Source organism: Xenopus tropicalis, chromosome 2, assembly GCF_000004195.4.
Source record: "Xenopus tropicalis strain Nigerian chromosome 2, UCB_Xtro_10.0, whole genome shotgun sequence".
In the NCBI taxonomy this organism is placed as follows: Eukaryota; Metazoa; Chordata; class Amphibia; order Anura; family Pipidae; genus Xenopus; species Xenopus tropicalis.
Window position 1 is genome coordinate 138,824,510 of NC_030678.2, and position 18,166 is coordinate 138,842,675.

The 18,166-nt window shown below is 39.3% G+C and overlaps 1 protein-coding gene across 1 annotated transcript; it reads right to left on the minus strand.

The window, feature by feature from the left end:
- Positions 1-999: 999 nt before the first annotated feature.
- prim1 (DNA primase subunit 1) lies at positions 1,000-13,885 on the minus strand. Its single transcript, NM_213705.1, is given in 13 exon segments — positions 1,000-1,256; positions 1,510-1,608; positions 5,196-5,290; positions 5,436-5,505; positions 5,953-6,082; positions 6,518-6,612; positions 8,588-8,697; positions 9,054-9,112; positions 9,702-9,838; positions 10,386-10,459; positions 10,683-10,789; positions 10,991-11,148; positions 13,701-13,885. Coding segments are annotated over 13 exon segments (1,263 nt in total). The 5' UTR covers positions 13,810-13,885; the 3' UTR covers positions 1,000-1,236.
- Between the last annotated feature and the right edge of the window lie 4,281 nt (positions 13,886-18,166).

The following is an 18,166-nucleotide window of genomic DNA, read 5'->3' on the forward strand; positions in this document are numbered from 1 at the left end:
ACAGAAGGACTGATTTAACAGGTGTAAAAAGTAGCTTTTACAGTGGCCTTTGTACTTTTTTTTTTATGGAAAATGGATTTTATGACATGCTGAGAATGTTGGTGGTCTAATAAAATGTGGACATTGAAGGTGAACAACCCCTTTAACCCAACAAAGTTCAGTAGACTTTGGTTATACAGATCTAAATTACAGAAATACCCCTTATCTGGAAAACCCCAGGTTCCAAGCATTCAGCATAAAAGGTCCCATGCCTGTACAAACAGTATTTCAGCCTTTTTGGGTACAGAAAAAGGAACATGTCAAAATCAAAAGCATTTTAGTTCATATACAGAACAGCAGGGACTGTCCCATTGAGTGGAGGTGGTGGGAATGTTGTTTTTTTCCAATTGCTTTCCCTATTGTTACCCTAATGCATACATTATTCCATGGGGGCGTCCACAGAGAAAAGTTTGTCACACTTGAGGTAAATTTTTTATTTGTTTTTTGGCCATTAGAGGGAGATGTATCCTTAGGTTTTACATGCTACCAGAAGTGATGGCAAGGAAAGAAAAATCATGATAAAGTGTTACAAATGTTCTCCCCCCCATCCTGTGGCCATGGTCAGATGAGCTCTAGGTGGGCCTCAGCAAAGGATCATTTCCATCAGCCCCTTTTATATTTTTGCCATAGGTCTATATGGTATTTATTACATTTAGAACCATAAACAGCTAATGGTTGTATTTGTGTGTGTTGGCCTGGGCTACCTAGGACCCACCACACACACACACAATGTGGAGCTATTTGTGACCCAGGTCTGTTGAGATCTTTGCAATTCTAAACAAAAAAAAATGTTTAATATTACTTTGTAGAGGTATACATGAATAAGAAAACCTATTTTTTTAATCTGGTAATAAGAGGGCACCCTCATTCTAGTTCATAGAAGAACCCTTCTCAGGGATTTATCACATGCTTTACAAAAGGAGCCTCACTATAATGTCCTGCTAAATAGAAACAAGAATAAACTTACTCCAAAAGGTTTTATTTTTGTATTTTTTACAGTAGTAGAAAAAAACTTGTAACATTCCATGTTCCTAGATGGAATAATCTCATACATCAGTCAGGTATTCATGGAGGTATCAGGTTTGTCAGAGTGACGTTGAGGAAATAAGGGACACAGTACTTCATATTATCCCTGCCCTGTTCCTCCATATCCACGTGCGTTGAAGGCAGCTCTTTGCTCAAAGTTTATGGCAAAACTTAAAATTCCTTCTTCAAATCTAAATAGAAAAATAAGTGAAATATAATCGCAGTAGGAAACCGCAACCAAATGGAATAAAGAATCCCAGGAGAATATTTAATTACAAATTGTTTGAATTTGAGTCTAAAAACAATGTATAAATGTTAAGTGGAGCAAAGTAGTTTTGAGGGAAATAAAAATATAACATTGTTTAATCTCCAAAGGGGCAGTGATCTAAATGATGTATAATCTCTGTAATGCGCTACAGACCATGTCTGTGCTATATCACTCACCACTTTTGCTAAGAAGTTCCCCTTTCCTCGACTGATCCAGTTTGTCCAGGAATTGCTCAAAAACCTTTATGTAAGGTGCCAAGCTGGTTCTCTTGTAATCTGAAAAGCAACACAATCCTACAGTCATTTATCAACATTTCTTAGAAGTTTACTATAAAGGTGAAGACACACAGTGCTACTAGTAGCAGCCACTTTTTCATAGCTACTGAAGACCAGAAAATACCTCGCCATAGACAATACTGAGAATTGCTCCTGCTAAAACACACGTAGAGACAGTTATCAGTAAAGGATCAGCATTGTCTATTTTAGTAGCCACTTCTTGTAGCTCCGTGTGTCTTCACTCTAAATTGAGACCTTTTGCTGAAAAGCAAATATATAAAACATTAGCTTAAAGGGCAGAAAATAAAAGCCAAGAAACATTTCTCAAATATACTTTCATTACAACATCTGTATCATTTTTATAAATAAAACCCCATTGTATTCCACTTAATTCCTCCGTCTCTTTACCTGCTCTGACTGCTGCAGACACACATCTTTTGGGCAAAAACATATGGAGCTACTTAAGGCTGATGTCCCATGGAGAGATTTATGTGTAATAGAGCTCACTGATAGGAAGGCCTACGCATCACTTCTGCTTTGCAAAGTCACGCAAGGTTTCCTCCTTCAGGCAACTCTGCACCACTTCGGGAAAGCCATTTCGGAGAGATTAGTCACCCGCGGTAGCAGAGAGTCTGAAAATAGGCTTTTCATTGTTTGCTTTTAGATCCCCTTTAACGGTTTATTTTAGTAATCTTCACATTCCATACTTTTCTCACTATTTTACTCTTCATTTCCCATTTCCACAGACACTATTCTCCACCATTACTTTTTATTGTCTGCCCACTTTAGAACTTTTTTTTTTGCTTTTGTCCTGCCCTTTTTTAGCTTATATACCCTATCTTCCTTCCTCTTTTATTTTCCAATCTGGCTGCTTTTTTGTTTTCCATTGACCCTATATGTTTTGATGAAACAGGTGTCTACATTAGCTAGACAACAGCTAGCAGCCTTTTCATGCCCTACTTCACTTACAACTCACCTCGTAGCACTCTCAGTCTCCCACTGGCAGCATAACAAAGTCAGAGGAGTCTGTAATGAAATCACCACAGTGTCCTTTACATGGTGGGAGACCAAGGAGAGGCAAGAGAGCGAGAGGATGGACTGCTGCCAGAATCAGCCCCGGACTATTCTATCTAGATGCTGCATGTGCCCTCACGGCCAGTCATTCATCCTGTAGGCCCTGCCACCTCACCAGTCCTTCTTCAATTTCCTACATTCTCTGCTGATCAATAAACCTTCCCATTCACATCCCCTAATTTACCTTCCATCTGCATTGGCCATAGCTCATCTAGATACAGGGAGAAATCCCAGTTGGCCCTGGACCTAGTGGTTTCAGGGCAGCGCACAAAAATGAAACTTTAATATGAACATCATAGTGAAATAAGAAACTTTAATATAATCAATCAATCATGTTCACTCTCCCCCTTCTCTTCATGCAGAAGTTGGGTGTCAGATTTTCATTTACATATCTATATTATTTATTTATTATTTATTTATTTTTGGGGGGGGGGGGGGGGATGGAGGAGGGCTCCAGCAGATCTAGCTCAAATAACTTTAATATAATCAATCAATCAATCATGTTCACTCTCCCCCTTCTCTTCATGCAGAAGTTGGGTGTCAGATTTTCATTTACATATCTATATTATTTATTTATTTATTTTTGGGGGGGGGGGAGGTTGGAGGGCTCCAGCAGAGCTAGCTCAAATAACTTCAGGCACAAACAAATATAACAAAAACTAGGGATGCACCGAATCCAGGATTTAGTTAGGTATTCGGCCAGGATTCGGCCTTTTTCAGCAGGGTTTGGATTCGACTGAATCCGCGGTCCTGGCTGAACCGAATTATCATAAATTAGCATATGATAATTAGGATTTGGAAGGGTTAAATGTTAGGGGGGGGGAAGTTTTACGCCACACGCTGCAATTTTTACCCCTTCAGCATAATAACATATGCTTATTAGGATTCAGATTCGGCCAAATCCGTTGGGGGGGGGGGGGTTTGGGGTTTCGGCGAACCCAAAAATTTGGGTTCGATGCATCCCTAAAACTACCTGACTTTCGCACATATCCTGCATGTAGAAATACAGGATCTCTGTGATTTTAGTGATTAGTATGGTCTAATACATCTTGTATTTAAAAGAAGCACCTCCCAAAAGCTGTATTAGACTTTTGCATGAAGACAAATGATAAGAGGGAGATAGTGAAGAATTTTTTATTAATTATATTTATATTATATTTATTATTTCAGTATGAAGCAGCTTATATTAAATGTCATTTTCGTGACTTTTATCTATTACTTAAAAGAAAAGGGGCACAATTTGTGTTTTATAAGACAAGCAACCCTCCCAATAAATAATACCTCAGATTCTGGACCAATTCTCCTCTTCACTGAAAAACTCTATTTTATTGAGACCTATACTGCCATCACTTGGCTTGCCCAAGGATTTCCCATGGCTGCCCAAAGCTTTATGCATGCAATGTAGAGTAAAACTCAAACTTTTACTTTAATGCACATGACCCAGGGCAACCACAATGAATCCCTGGAACAAGAGAGAAAATGGCAGCATGATGCTCAATAAAATACTACCCCGTTAACCGGTGTGTTTTATAGTGAAGAGGCCCCAGCCTGGGACCATAGGTTAGCAATTAATCCTTACCTTGTCTTTGTTTTGTACACATTATGTACCCATTGAGTACATATTGTGTACAAAACAGAGGCTTATGATGATCACTGACAAACACAGGTCTATATAGGTAAATCACTGCTATAAATTAATCAATATAAATATTTGAAAAACCTGTTAAAATCATAAATGCATAAATTATCTAACTTTCCCCCTAAAAAAACCAGTAACTTTTAAGTATTGTGAGAGATGCAATGGAAAAGGTCATTATTTGGTGTATTTCCACCAGTGTTTAAGGTGGGATACAAATGGCACCAGGTAAAATGCCAGGTTTTGCAGCAGGTGATGCTGGGTTTATGTTAATAATTTAGGAAAAGCCAAATGAATAGGTCCCTGGAGTAAATGGAGGGTTAATTGGTTAGGTCCTCCATTCCAAACTCCACTTGGTATTTTGGTTTGGCCAGCTGTAGGGAGCTGCCTGATTAGGCTGCAGGTGAGCAGCCAATAAAAGGGCTGTGGGATTTACACAGAGTTGGAATTGAACCTTGACTTTGTGAAGGTCACTCTCAGAGCGGGGCACAGGGCAGGAGGGCTGCCTGTGTCAGGAACTCCCAGAGGAGCTAGGGGTGCCACCTGCCACTGCAGGGAGCAGAGGGAGTTATGACCAGATGGATGAATGCTGAGAGTCAGCAAGGCTTAAGGTGAAGCCTGAATGTTCCAGAGTGCGGAAGTAACCCTGGAAGGTGAGAGCCCTGAAGGAGGGACATATCATAACACTGAACTGTTTATGAACTGTCATATGTTTCTGTTGGGAAGAATTGGCCCTAAATAAACCTGTGTTTTGCCTGAAGATGTGGTGTCCCTGTCTCTATGCTCCAGATCCTCTGCATGCCTGCCTGCCTACCATTACTAATTCCCCCAAAATTGCATGTACAGGCATTCAGCATGTCACAGTATGTACAGTTACCTCTTGTCCGTTTCTTCGCTTCGGGTTCTCCTTCACCAGAGCTATCTTGATCATCTTCCTTTTTGCAAACATTATCCAGCTCACTGCATATTAAGCTGCACAGAGGGAATACTCTGAGTACATGCAAATTCATGTCAAAAGAATCAGACATGCCTGTAGACTACTAGTATTGTACACAACAGGCTACAGTCTCCAGACCATGAGAATACAGTCACTGGCAAAAGTTTATTAGTTGCAAACCTTATAGTTGGTACTGAAAATGGGTCAAACTGGTCCAGCTTTTTAGTGTCTATAGGAACAGAAATTCGTCCTGAAAGAAAAAGAATAGATTTTTAATGTACAACTTACCTTGGCCTAGTTAAGGTTTGATCACTCAATCGCCTTAATTTTACAGTTATAATACCTTTCCCCCAACCCCCCCCACCCTACATTTGCACTCATTTTATTCTAAGAAAAACCCACTTTGAACAGAGCTAAAGTTGGATTTTTGACCAGATCATTGCAGCAAGCAGCTCACTTGTTTCCGAGTTTTCTGCTTTGAAGACTTTCCAGTGCAGCAGGCCCAGCAGCAGCAAATAAGAGAACAGTGAGGCTATTGGTGGGTGGCTGATCTTAACCCTTTATATCTCAAACTGTATAAAATTTTTGATTATATATTTAATAATTATACTGAGTAATAAGCAGACAATCCCAAGATTATTAAAAACAAATACATAAATCAAATTAGCATGCTTTTTATAATGCAAGACAATGTTACCTGTTTTGGGGTGTACACTGAATGGGCTTTTCAACAAGTGATTCAGTCCTTTGCTGACATTCACATCCAGTCGGGGATAACAGAATTGCAGCATAATTTCTTTGGGTATATTACTGTGTCTCCTAAGATCCTGAAAATCAGAATGTCATACAATGAACAGCTATTTCTATGGTGCATATATGCCATTTTAACCAATTTCGGACTGAGAATATCCTACAGCCCTAGGATCTATTATGCAATTTCACTCTCCCCCCATCAACCACACTAAAAAAAATCCTTTCAATAACCCCACCCCATTGCTGTCAAAATGCCAGAAATTCTGTTATGTGATGATCACACTAGTGTGCCATACTCATGGCATTCACATAATTTATAATAGAAGCCCCCAGAAATTGATGCAGTGATCACACTACTTAGTGCCATGTAGCAATATCAAGACCTAACAGTCATATACAACAATGTAACCAGTAATAATCTCATTCTTTTCAAAATCTGAATCCAACACCAAACAATACTGAAAGAAAATGACACCTGATATTAATGAAAATAGTTATAAACAACAAACCTTCACTGTGGCTTCTAGACAGCTTGAGAGTTTATCCCAACGTTCAACAGAAGAACGTGCTTTTGAGAATTCCCGCAGCAGGTTTTCACGGGCAAGTAAATAGGTGAATTAAGGAATCAAGAAAGGAGCTTCTTACCAAAACTGTGCATTGTATGTAAAAATAGGTGGCAGGACACAAACTGATATACAGTTATGGGATCCGTTATCATGAAACAAGTTATCCAGAAAGTTCCGAATTACGGAAAGGCCATGCACAGACTCCATTACAAGCCAATATTTCTATTTTTTAAAAATGATTTCCCTTTTCTCTGTAAAAATAAAACAGTACCTTGTACCTGATCCAAATAAGAAAATGCTTTAATTAAAGCTTAAATGATTTTTAGTAGACTTAAGATATGAAGATCACCAGGTCCTGAATATTCTGGATAACAGGTGCCATATCTGTACTAGCAAGTTCATTTAGTATAATTTTTACAAGATGGCTGTAAAACTATGCTATTCATTCCTATGGGTTTTTTGGAGCATATTTATTAAATGGTGAGTTCTAACTTTCACCCACTGATAAATACCTTTCTAAAAATCAAATTTTGGTAAATCTGCTCCATAGTAAGCAGTAAAGTTGTATGCACAAGCAAAAGGCAACTTGGATATTTATTATCCAAGTCCAATTAAGGGCAAAATGTGTGAGTAAGGTGGGTGCCAGTTTCTATCCCACCAGTGGTCAATCCTTTCTCCAGAATCAGAAAAATGATGACCTTGGATACATGTTTTCCCATAGTTATACTGTCTACTTTTACCATAATTTGGGCTGTCAAAAGCTACACCTTCTTCCAACATCTGTATTCAATAAGCTGCTCTTCCCGGCACAAGGAAAAAAGCCTTAAGATGAAACTACACAGAAGATTCTGATTAGATTTTGTGGGTCAGATAAAATCTGACCGCAAAATCTTGTAACTCAACAGCATGAGATTTGTAGGATGCTACAAAATCTGCTGAAATGCAAATTGGATGGTGTATTTTGTTCATGCATCTACATCCGACTGTCAATGTCGTTCAGACACCAACAAATTTTATTGGATATTAGTCAATTTATTGTTCAGCGCTCTTTGTGGTCCTCAATATAAAGTAAGTCTGTGAAATATAAATGCAGCTTCCTTACTCCTCCCCTCTGTGTAAGGGTCCAAACATCAATGTAACAATGATAAAACTACAAGGAAGCACATAAAGATATATTGTGTAGTATACTTAATGGACATCTTTACATCTGACTGGAACATTGGCGCACCTTCCCACACACAAAACAGTTGTTGGCGGACGTTTGGATTTTATGTGCCACTAATGTCTCGTTGTTTTGCCTATTATTGATGCATACCAGGTGAGTAGGCTGACTCAGTATACACTTGGGGGAATTATACTTTGGAATTTTGGAGTGTCACTGAAACACTTTCTTTAGTTCCCTACCATTATATGCACATTTGTTTTTGAAAAAGTGGTTCATGTATTACAATTAAATACTACGCCATACATATTTTAATATGCACTTCCTTGTAGTTTTATAATTGTTGCATTGAGATTTTCTAGAATGCTGACACAGCATGCAGTTTTCCCTTTTGACAGGTCGTGTCAGATGGCAAAGCATCCATGTAGGTTACACATCAGATTTTGTCTATCGGTCCTTTTAACCCATGAAACTACATCTGACTTGTAAAATGCGATCTGTTGGTCCATGCCATCCTACAAAGTTTCCTGTGTAGTTGATGCTATACTCAGATACAAAAGCTCAGTTATTTGTAAATACAATTACTAGTATCCATGTGTCACTTACTTTGCACAGCTTGTCGTGACAGAAATAAATAAAGTTGTTTAAAACTGCATTTTCTTTCATTAAATAACATTATTTTTTGGCATTACATTCCCATAAAAATTAATCACATGTATTCCTGTATTATAAGCCACAAAAAGTGACATAGCTGGTCCCTGAGGAAATACAGCTACTTATTGGCAAGTCCAATAAGCAGCTCCAAATCTCCACTTGCACCATAAGCCTTTGTAGAAAGTCTAGAAGGATATCTTCAGGAACTAGTGCAACTACTTTATCCCAACACTGTTTGTTCTCTAGGATGTCTTGGTCCACCAAGGCATATTTTTCAAAGTATCTTTCCACCATTTTCAGAGACTTCCTGTAAAAATTCAATTAAATAGAATATCACAAATGAAGAGAAATATGCTAGAATACAGTACATTCAAGCCACGTTAGAACCTTTTGGCACTTTGTACACATTGCTATATGGCTGCTAATTCTTGCCACATACAGTAGTTTGTTAAAAGCATTGTGTAAACTTGGATTGGTGGTGCTGGGAAGAACAAAGAGACTAACCAACATTATTGTAAACAAAGTCATATAGGGCTGCTTAATCGTTGTAAAAAATTATCAAACTCTGAATTTATAAAAAAAAAATAAAAAAAAAATACACGAACCAAAAGGGTCTTGCAGAACACTACACCCCTTTGAAAGAATAAATAAAAAAATACAAACCCTATGAATGGATGAATTGGATCAGAGAGCTGGACTTTCTTTATTGTTTCTTCTCCACCCTAAACAATAAGCCAAGGCAAGACAGGCAAGTTAGGAAAGAATCTACAGTGAAAAACTATATAACACAGATCACAAATTCCCATTTCCCCAATTTAGTGTTTCTAAACAGCTCATTCTTAAGGTGGCCATACTGGATTGTACAAAACAAACACATAAATGGATGCGCATTATGAACATTATCCAGTGAATACATGCGCAATCCATAGAGAAACAATTTCAGACTACTGATCATGTGTTTGGTCACAACCCACCCCTGGCTCTTATCCTGTGCTCTTTTCCCAATTATTACAGATGTGCCTATTGCTAGCAACAGCTGTCTGCTTTGCTATAAGGGGTAATCAGGCATTTCGTGAGCAACCAGCTTATGAATTACACAAACAGAAAAATTATTGCAAAAAACAGAAATGCAGTCATACTGTGTTTGGACCCTTGTGAGCAATCAGTCACCAGTATGGCCCATGTATGCCAGCCTTAAGTATTCATGTATTCCATATTACATTAAACAGCTGTTACAATCCCCAGATTTATTTTTTACAACGACTGCTTTATTGGTGTTGTTTAATCCTCTACTACACTAATAAATTATACCTTCACAACACTCAGATATTCAGCCACTGCCGACCTTTCAGCTTGGGAAAGCTTCCTTGCAGAATCATCACACACCCAGCAATGAACACCTCTTCTGCCTGAGTAGACCCATAAACGGTGCTGGAATCCAAAATCCTCTAAAAATACACATTTTTAAATAATCAAAAATTATCTCTTTGAAATCAGTTGAACTGTTGAAATTTTTTTGCAAAGTTCTGACATGTCTTCAATACTTGGCTCTAGTCAGGTTTTGGACAATACAAGTTCTGTGTTTGTTGCAATGATTTTGTGTATAGGATTTGGTGGATCAAGATATCACAAATGTTAATGTATTTATAATTTCACTTAGGTGAATGTGAAAAAATGGTTTCAGAGACACATTATGGAGTCAATGTCACCTAGGAATTCAAATACACTGAGCATTGTAAGTCCAAGCAAATTTACATTCAGTATAGATATTTTCTTGCTGTAGGTTGTAGGTGCAGAGCCCAAAGATACCCACAAAAAAAGGTGTAAAATAACTTACACCACCAGCACATAACTCCACTTATGTTACATCAGGGTATTTTTTTTTATACAAATGAACCTGTAAAACTAGAAAGAATGTGGTTATTACAGATTATCAATGTCTATAAAACAATTTACAACACAGTTTCTATGGTAAAGGTGATCACATATACGCACCTGCCAATGCTCTGTCTAGAATTCGAACTGCAATGGTCATTAGAGTCCAGCATTTCGGACATATATCCGCAGAGCTGTTAAATTAAAATAATTGGTTGCCTCTTATGAAAAAGTATTATTTTTTTTTAGAAGACATGAGTGATAAGAAGTATGCTTTTTCTACTGATGTAAAAAACTGAAATTTACATCTTATATTTATTTTTAAATTAAAAGAAAGGGTAGTATTTGACAGAAGGTGTGTAGTTAATACTCCTGAGTTATAGAACAAAAAAATGGAGGGGTTTATACACACTTTACCTGCAACACCTCCGGACATCGTCATAATCTGTCATGTCTATATCAAATACCAGCTCCTTCTCCTGTGCTTGAAAAGTTCCTGATTTTACAGTGTTGTGTAGACTTGGCTGTAGGGGAATGACATGTTGATAAAATTATGAAAATATAGTGTAAAATAAAAGGGGTGAAATATGCATACATATCTGTAGCTGTATATCTATATAAACACACACTCAGACACATTTCCACACACAGTATTGTTCAATATTTGTCAGTTTTTTGAGTTGTTATTTGGGTGGCATAAAAAGACTGACATTGAAACAACTCACCTTGTGTGAATAAACAGCCCCAATATCTATTTTGTACGGACACATTTTCTGCATCTCTTTTTCCAGTTCACTTTGATTGTTGAAGGACTGGTATCGTACATATACATCATCTTTCAATGTAAAGCTAAACTCTCGGTGGTGAAAATAATTTTTTACAACTAGAAATGTAAAGAAAAGTTATTATTCATTTAAAAATAGTATTAATCATTTCTGCAAAGGAGCTAGAGTATGTGAGACAATTCCACATACAGGAAAAGGTGCAGGGAGGAATTTACTCTAAAAAGGACAACAAAGGTTACAGGATGCAGGTTACGTGATGCTCGTGTGGGGAACCTGCACCCAGAGAGTCACAATGTACATGTGCTGAGGAAGAAATGGAAGCCATTGTTATGCCTTTGCCCCTTTTGCAGTTGGGTAGTTTAGACTCTTAAGACATTTAACCATTTAGTTTTTTACAAAATCTGTACTTTCTAAAAATAAATGGATTTGTGGAGTTATCTTTAGGGGCAACATACAAAGGAAGTAAAATTTTGATTGCAAGGGCTCACGTATCAATGATGAAAATCAGAACACACTTTATATTTTTGAAACCACAAATTTGTTACCCTGTGAATATGCCCTTTCAATTTACTCAAGATGCTTCCTGGCTTTTATATTTTTTTTTTTTTTGAGTTTTGTTGGAAAAGAAGATAGCCTGTGGGACATAGTCTTATTCGAACATGTGTGCACCTGCCTACTTGGTGTAGTGGAAAATGTCACCCCAAAGGCCTCAATGAAGATACTATCCCACACCCTGCTGTTCTATGTCAGGAAATGCTGCACTGGATGGCACAATCCCCCCAACACTTACCAAATGGCTAAACTTAGTAAAATGCTTACTCCCCCTGGTACAACTCAGGGCTGCCCCAGAAATGCAAGGTATGGAGAGGCTGGATTGAGGCTACCGACTGATACGAGCTATTTATGTCTGTTTGCATGCTCTGTTGTCTTCTTAAAGAGAAAAAAACAGAATCTCTGCAAACACACAACTACTATTTGCTAAATTTAACAAACTGGAAAAACGTGACATGCACAAAAAATTGGGGGTCAGACAGAATTTTTAACTGCAATAAATGGAGGATATAATACTCATTTTGTGTTAGTCAAAAGATGTTCTCTTCCCAGTTGCAATAGGAGCATGTGCATTTGAAGCCGATCGAGGCATGGCTTCAGCTCAGCAGTGCTACTCAGGAGTAGACCAGGTGTAGACCACCATGAGGTCTGCAATAGCACCTGTCGTCCCCTCTGCTTTTTATGACTGGGCAGTATTGGTGTTCTGCAGTGGTGCATTATGTGGGAGGAGGGGGGAGGAAGACCTCTTCAATGGGAGTACACAATATAAATGCCCATCATTTTCCTTTTATAATAAAACATATTAATGTCTATTAGTCTTACTTATATACATAACTTATATGTTATACTGTAAATCAGGGGTCCGCAACCTTTATTACTCATGAGCAATGCAAAAAAGTTTCTAGGGGGTGGCTAAGAAGGGCTGCGATTGGTTATTTGGTAGCCCAGTGTGGACTTGCAGACTACAGGAGGCTCTGTTTGGCAATACGTATGGTCTTTAGGCCTCCAAAACTTGCCTCCAGCTGACTAGTTCAAAAATAAACACCTACTTTGAGGCCACTGGAAGCAACATCTAAGGCAGGGGTCGGGAACATTTTTGGCTGAGAGAGCCATAAACACCACATATTTTAAAATGTAATTCTGTGAGAGCCATACAATATGATTGGCCGCGGATGCTGCGGGGCAAGGTAGGGTGGGTCCCAAGGATGCCGGATGCGATGCGGAGGAGGGCGTGGCCTGCGCTTGGCGGATAGAAGACGTGTTCTAAGGATTAGAACACGTCTTCTATCCGCCAAGCACAGGGGCAAGGTAGGGTGGGTCCCAAGGATGCCGGATGCGATGCAGAGAAGGGTGTGGCCTGCGCTCGGCGGATAGAAGACGTGTTCTAAGGATTAGAACACGTCTTCTATCCGCCGAGCGCAGGCCACGCACCCGATATTTTTTTTTTTATTAAAGATTTGGCAGCGAGCCAGATGCAGCCATCAAAGAGCCACATCTGGCTCCCGAGCCATAGGTTCCCTACCCCTGATCTAAAGGGTTTGGAGAGCAACAATTTACTTGTGAGCCACTGGTTGGGGATCCCAGCCGTATAAGATATGTCCTGTGCCTCCTGTCCATAATACATGCAAAACAACTGCTGCTACAAATAATTGCATGGATCCAAGTCTACTGAATGTATATTAGTATGTATATAATGCTATTTGTGCCCAGTGACATGCTTAGGGCACAGAGCTTACAGATAGTGTTGCTGCCTCATGCCAGCTATGTAAACCTGTCAGTACCTGAAGCAATACTGTCTAGAGAGGGAAGGGTACCATATGAGGCCAAAAGTAACTAGGCATGGTCTATGGTCCAACACACAATGTAAGCCCACAGTCATGCTTATAATATTACTGTACCCCCCACACACTTTCAATCACTACTGAGCGTGGGACGCTGGGAGTTGTAGTTCTATAACAGCTGGAGCGCAAATAGGTGCCTGTGTCTGGAATAATTTTAACCAAATACCTTATTTCATACACTACTGGGAATGGAAACAGAGAGCTATGGTAGATCAGCAGTAAGCGCTATTAACATTACCCCCTCGTCCCCATCTCACCGCCTCCGTAGTTAAGCCACCGGAAATACTGATAGAAGGGGAAGAGTCTCCGGTAATAAAGCGGTAGGAGATCAGGTAAACTGGCCGGATCATACACTGACAAGTCCATAGCAAGTTACCCACACAGAGGTGGGAAGCACAGTCTGACAGTAACAACACGAACAGCGCGGGAAAAGTCGAGTCCCCACACCGCATACGTCACACGTTCTGTGGCCCCACGGCCTTCTGGGGATTGTAGTTTGCTGTGGAGGCTGCTAGGTTATTAGCTTAGATGTGTGGCCGATATAGGGCTCAAATTAAAGTTTCTAATGGATAGGTAGGGTAGCACGAAGAAAGGGATAAATGGTCTCAGGCCAAGCTTCTGCATAACGAATCATTGTGAGTGAGAGCTAACCATGAGCACTCTTGGGGGCACATTTACAAAAGCACGAACGCTCCGAGCGTATTTTCGCCGATTTTTTCATACGGCACACGACTTTTTCGTACGCCGCACAACTTTTTCGTACGCCGCACGACTTTTTCGGACGTTTTCACGAAAAAATCAGAAAGGTTTTACCGCTGTTTACAATTGTTCGGTACGAAAATTTTGTGACTTTCGGATCGCCAATACGATATTATCGTGACTAATACGATTTTTTCGTAAGCATTTTCGTGATATTTGCGATCTTACGAAATTTTCGTTTCCAATACGATTTTTTCCCATTCGTGATTCAGATTGGTGGATTAGTAAATGTGCCCCTTGGTGTGATTAGAGTAAAGGTGCCGGCAGTGTAATGTCACTGTAATGTGAGCTCTGGGTCTCATGTGACTTCTACAAAGAACTGCATAAAGTAATCTTTATTTTTATTAACTCACCTTTTGACACTAACACTGTAGTTGTACAAGTATAGGATGTATGATCTGGAATACCTAGGACCTGGGCTTTTTAGGATAAGGAATCATTCTGTAAATTGCATCACCGTTAATTCTACTAAGAATCATTTAAATATAAAATGGACTAAATGGCATCATTTTATCACCGATATGAATTTGCGCAGCTTAGTTGGCATCAAGTACAAGGCACTGTTATATAAGTGCAGAGCAAAAGGAAATCATTTTTAATGATTCAGGTCTATCTGGATGTCGTATCCCATACCTGTGCCATGTTTTCTGTTCATCAGGAACAGGACTGGTTTTGGGGTATGATTGAAAGGCCGTATCTTCCTCTTAGCAGGATGAAGTACAAGGCAGGCCCAAAAAAAGTGACTCTCTATGGCATCTTATAGCAGAATCTGTTTTCTAAGAGTATGCAATTGTGCCCACGAATGCAATGGGGAGGTGGGTATCAAAGCTATCAGGTCATTGCAAAGTTTATCTCTCACTTATTTTCCATAAAATTGGCAAAGTCACCATATCATGGCTCTTCTTACAACAGAGACAGCAAGTCTGGTTTCAGGTAGAAAGCTCCCACTTTACCAACTGGGCAGTGGTCCAATGGTTCAGGTCTGCCCAACTGGACCTGACAGGACTCTGTAACAGAAAAGTACTTACCTTTGAACTCCACTGTGCAAATCTGCAAATTTATGGCAGATCAGCACACAGGGGGACTTCTGAAAAGATTGGATTCTGTGGGGATGGAGCTTGGTGGGGGTGCAGTGGAGGGGTGGGAAGGGAGGCAAGGGTTTTAGTTTTTAAATTTGAGATACATTTTTATTGACATTCCAATGTTTTAACTTTTTGATTTTTCATCAGCTTGAGATTTTTCTGAATCCTGGATATGGTATGTGCATACTGAACACTGTACTCTGCATTTTCAATGGTTGTCAAGTAGTAATGATCAGATGCTTAGTTTATTTCTCTTTGTAATGTAGAGACCTATAGGGTTTACAATACTTATAGCTTTAAACCCTACATATCCTTATTCCACTGTTACTGATTAGATTCCCATGTATATATTTTGCTATCAGCATATTATGTGTCATTGGCCATAAGCCTTATGACTTCCTGCCACACTTTAATATAGTGTTTAGCAGGGGCGGATCTTCCTCTTTGTCCTGCATCTGTTGAACCAGGTGGATGTACCTGGAAGCCTGGGATCAACAAGGCCCAGAAGCTGTGTTGCCCTAAAGGAACCAGTGCCTCTAGTGAAGTTGGGGAGCAGGGACCCCGTGAATGAGGATTAGTAAGTGCAGGATATCTTCTAGAAAAATGAGATAGTCACTTTAGTTAGAGAAGCTTTCTGGCTCCCACCAGGAGAGATACCTGGGCGTATTCACCTTTACAGGTTCTGCTGCCTTAGTCTAGGAACCACAGTATTGATAAAGGTATCAGGCATAGTCTTCTCCCTGATCCATGTCTGCTGTTTGGGATCCAGTCAATTAAGTTGGAAACCCTAAGGATAAAGAATTGCTAACCAGCTACTCTCCCCATTGGTGCACCAGTTTTCTGCTTTTTATTCTATTGAACCTGCCTTTCCATTTATTTTACCTCAACTTTGTGAGTATTGCTAATCCTGTGGATAATTTGTCTTGGACAAATAAATTCAGTTCTGTTTGATTTTGCTGCAGGAACCTTCTGGCATCCATCATTTCTTATATATCAGCACAAAGCATTAGTGATAGTTGAGTTATAGTTCTACTACCTCCCCCTTGATCATTACACATAGTGGAGGCCCATGTGTGTTAGAGCCAAGTGTACCCCATGCTCTATAACCTAACTAGCTGGACTTGCCTGTATTAACAAAAAGGTGTTACAGTAAGTTATGGATATATAAGTTAGAGATGTTCAGTAAATGCTGTTTAAAGGAAATAACTACATCTGGTCTAGCTTAATCCATCATCTTGAGTGAACTTACCTCAAAGCCACTGTCATAATCATATTGCTTTGTTAAGCTTTTTTTTTATAACTGGGCTAAACTGAGGTCAGACTATAGAGAATGTGCTTTATAAAATCATTTACAACACAATAAACTTGCTGAGAACAGCACTGCCCTCTTCTGAGAACTATGACTAGTATATTTTTGGTTCATAATTTCTTTACCCAATTTTTCTGAAAAGTTAAAGCAGTGTCATAAGGTCGAATAACTGCAACACAAAAAAGTGTTTTATTACTGACACTAGTTTTTAACCTCAGGTACTGTAATACCAAAGAGATGTAGTAGAATTTGATGCTGGGATATGTGCTCACCTTTATTGATTAGGAGTCTCTATCTTACGATTTTCACCAGTATAAGATTTTTTCTGATAAAAACTGGGAGGCATTAGCCAATGCTAAAATAGGCTTCAGGCTTACAAAGTGTGTGTGCTTTCTGCTACGTACACAGCCGTACTAATGATTCAGGCAGAAACATTAACAGACTTGGCCATTTTAATAGTTACAACTGGACCAAACTGACATAAAGATTCAGTGAACATAAGCTATAAAATGTGCTCTGAGAACAGATGTTCTGTATTATAAAGGTGCCCATACACCTTAAGATTACCAAGCAAGTGGATCTTCTCCCGATATCCTCCACCTACGGGTGGGTTATATCGGGAGAATACAGGACCTGGGGCCAAACCATCAAATTATAATGATGGGCATAGGCAAAGACGGTCCAGGGACCGCATCAACGAGCCGACGCGCTCCCTGATCCGACTAGATTTTCTAACCTGCCCGATTGGTCGGCCAGGCCCGCCGGTAGTCCCCATACATGGGCCGATTAGCTGCTGAATCGGTCTAAGGGACCGATATCGGCAGCTAGAATCGGCCCGTGTATGGGGACCTTTAGGATCATAACAACTATATATTTTTCTTTATCTTGACCACTTTTTTTAAAAAAGTAAAGCAGTATCACAAGGCTATTATACTGCAACTTGATCCTTTTGCAATTAAAACATTTGCAGAACTGGCCATATTAGAGACATCTGTGCCACTATTTTAGGCGATATACCCCACATGGTTTTGTTGCTTAAACTGGTCAGTAAATTATATTTATACCCTGCTTGCGCATAATTACTACTGTCCAGGAAAAAAAAGAAGATGGCCTTAATAATATACCCCAAGCCAGAGGATTTTGTAGCAAAGAGGATTCTATTCATTGGGGAGTGCCTGTTTAGCACCAACAGTGAATTTCACTTTCTGTATCCAATAATTGAACTAGAAATTATCATTTCTCAGTAGCTATGCCCTGTCAGCTCCATCCACAAATATTTTGAAACCACTTCCTGTTCATAAAAAATAGACTTGCTGACTTGCGGGTGGAGATGTTATCTCTTGTGAACCTGGATAAATCTAATAAAACACAAAGACAATGAATAAAAAATGTAAGCAATGCTATCCAACTTAACAGACATCTCTGTGTTATTGATCCCTAGAGGTGAGTGAACCCAAACTGACAGCAATAACCTGCACTCCCTCTCAGTTAAACTTCTTATAAAAATGTATGGAAGAAAAGAAAGGTAAAGACTCACTCTTAAGTGACATGCCTTGTCGCAAGTGTCATAGCT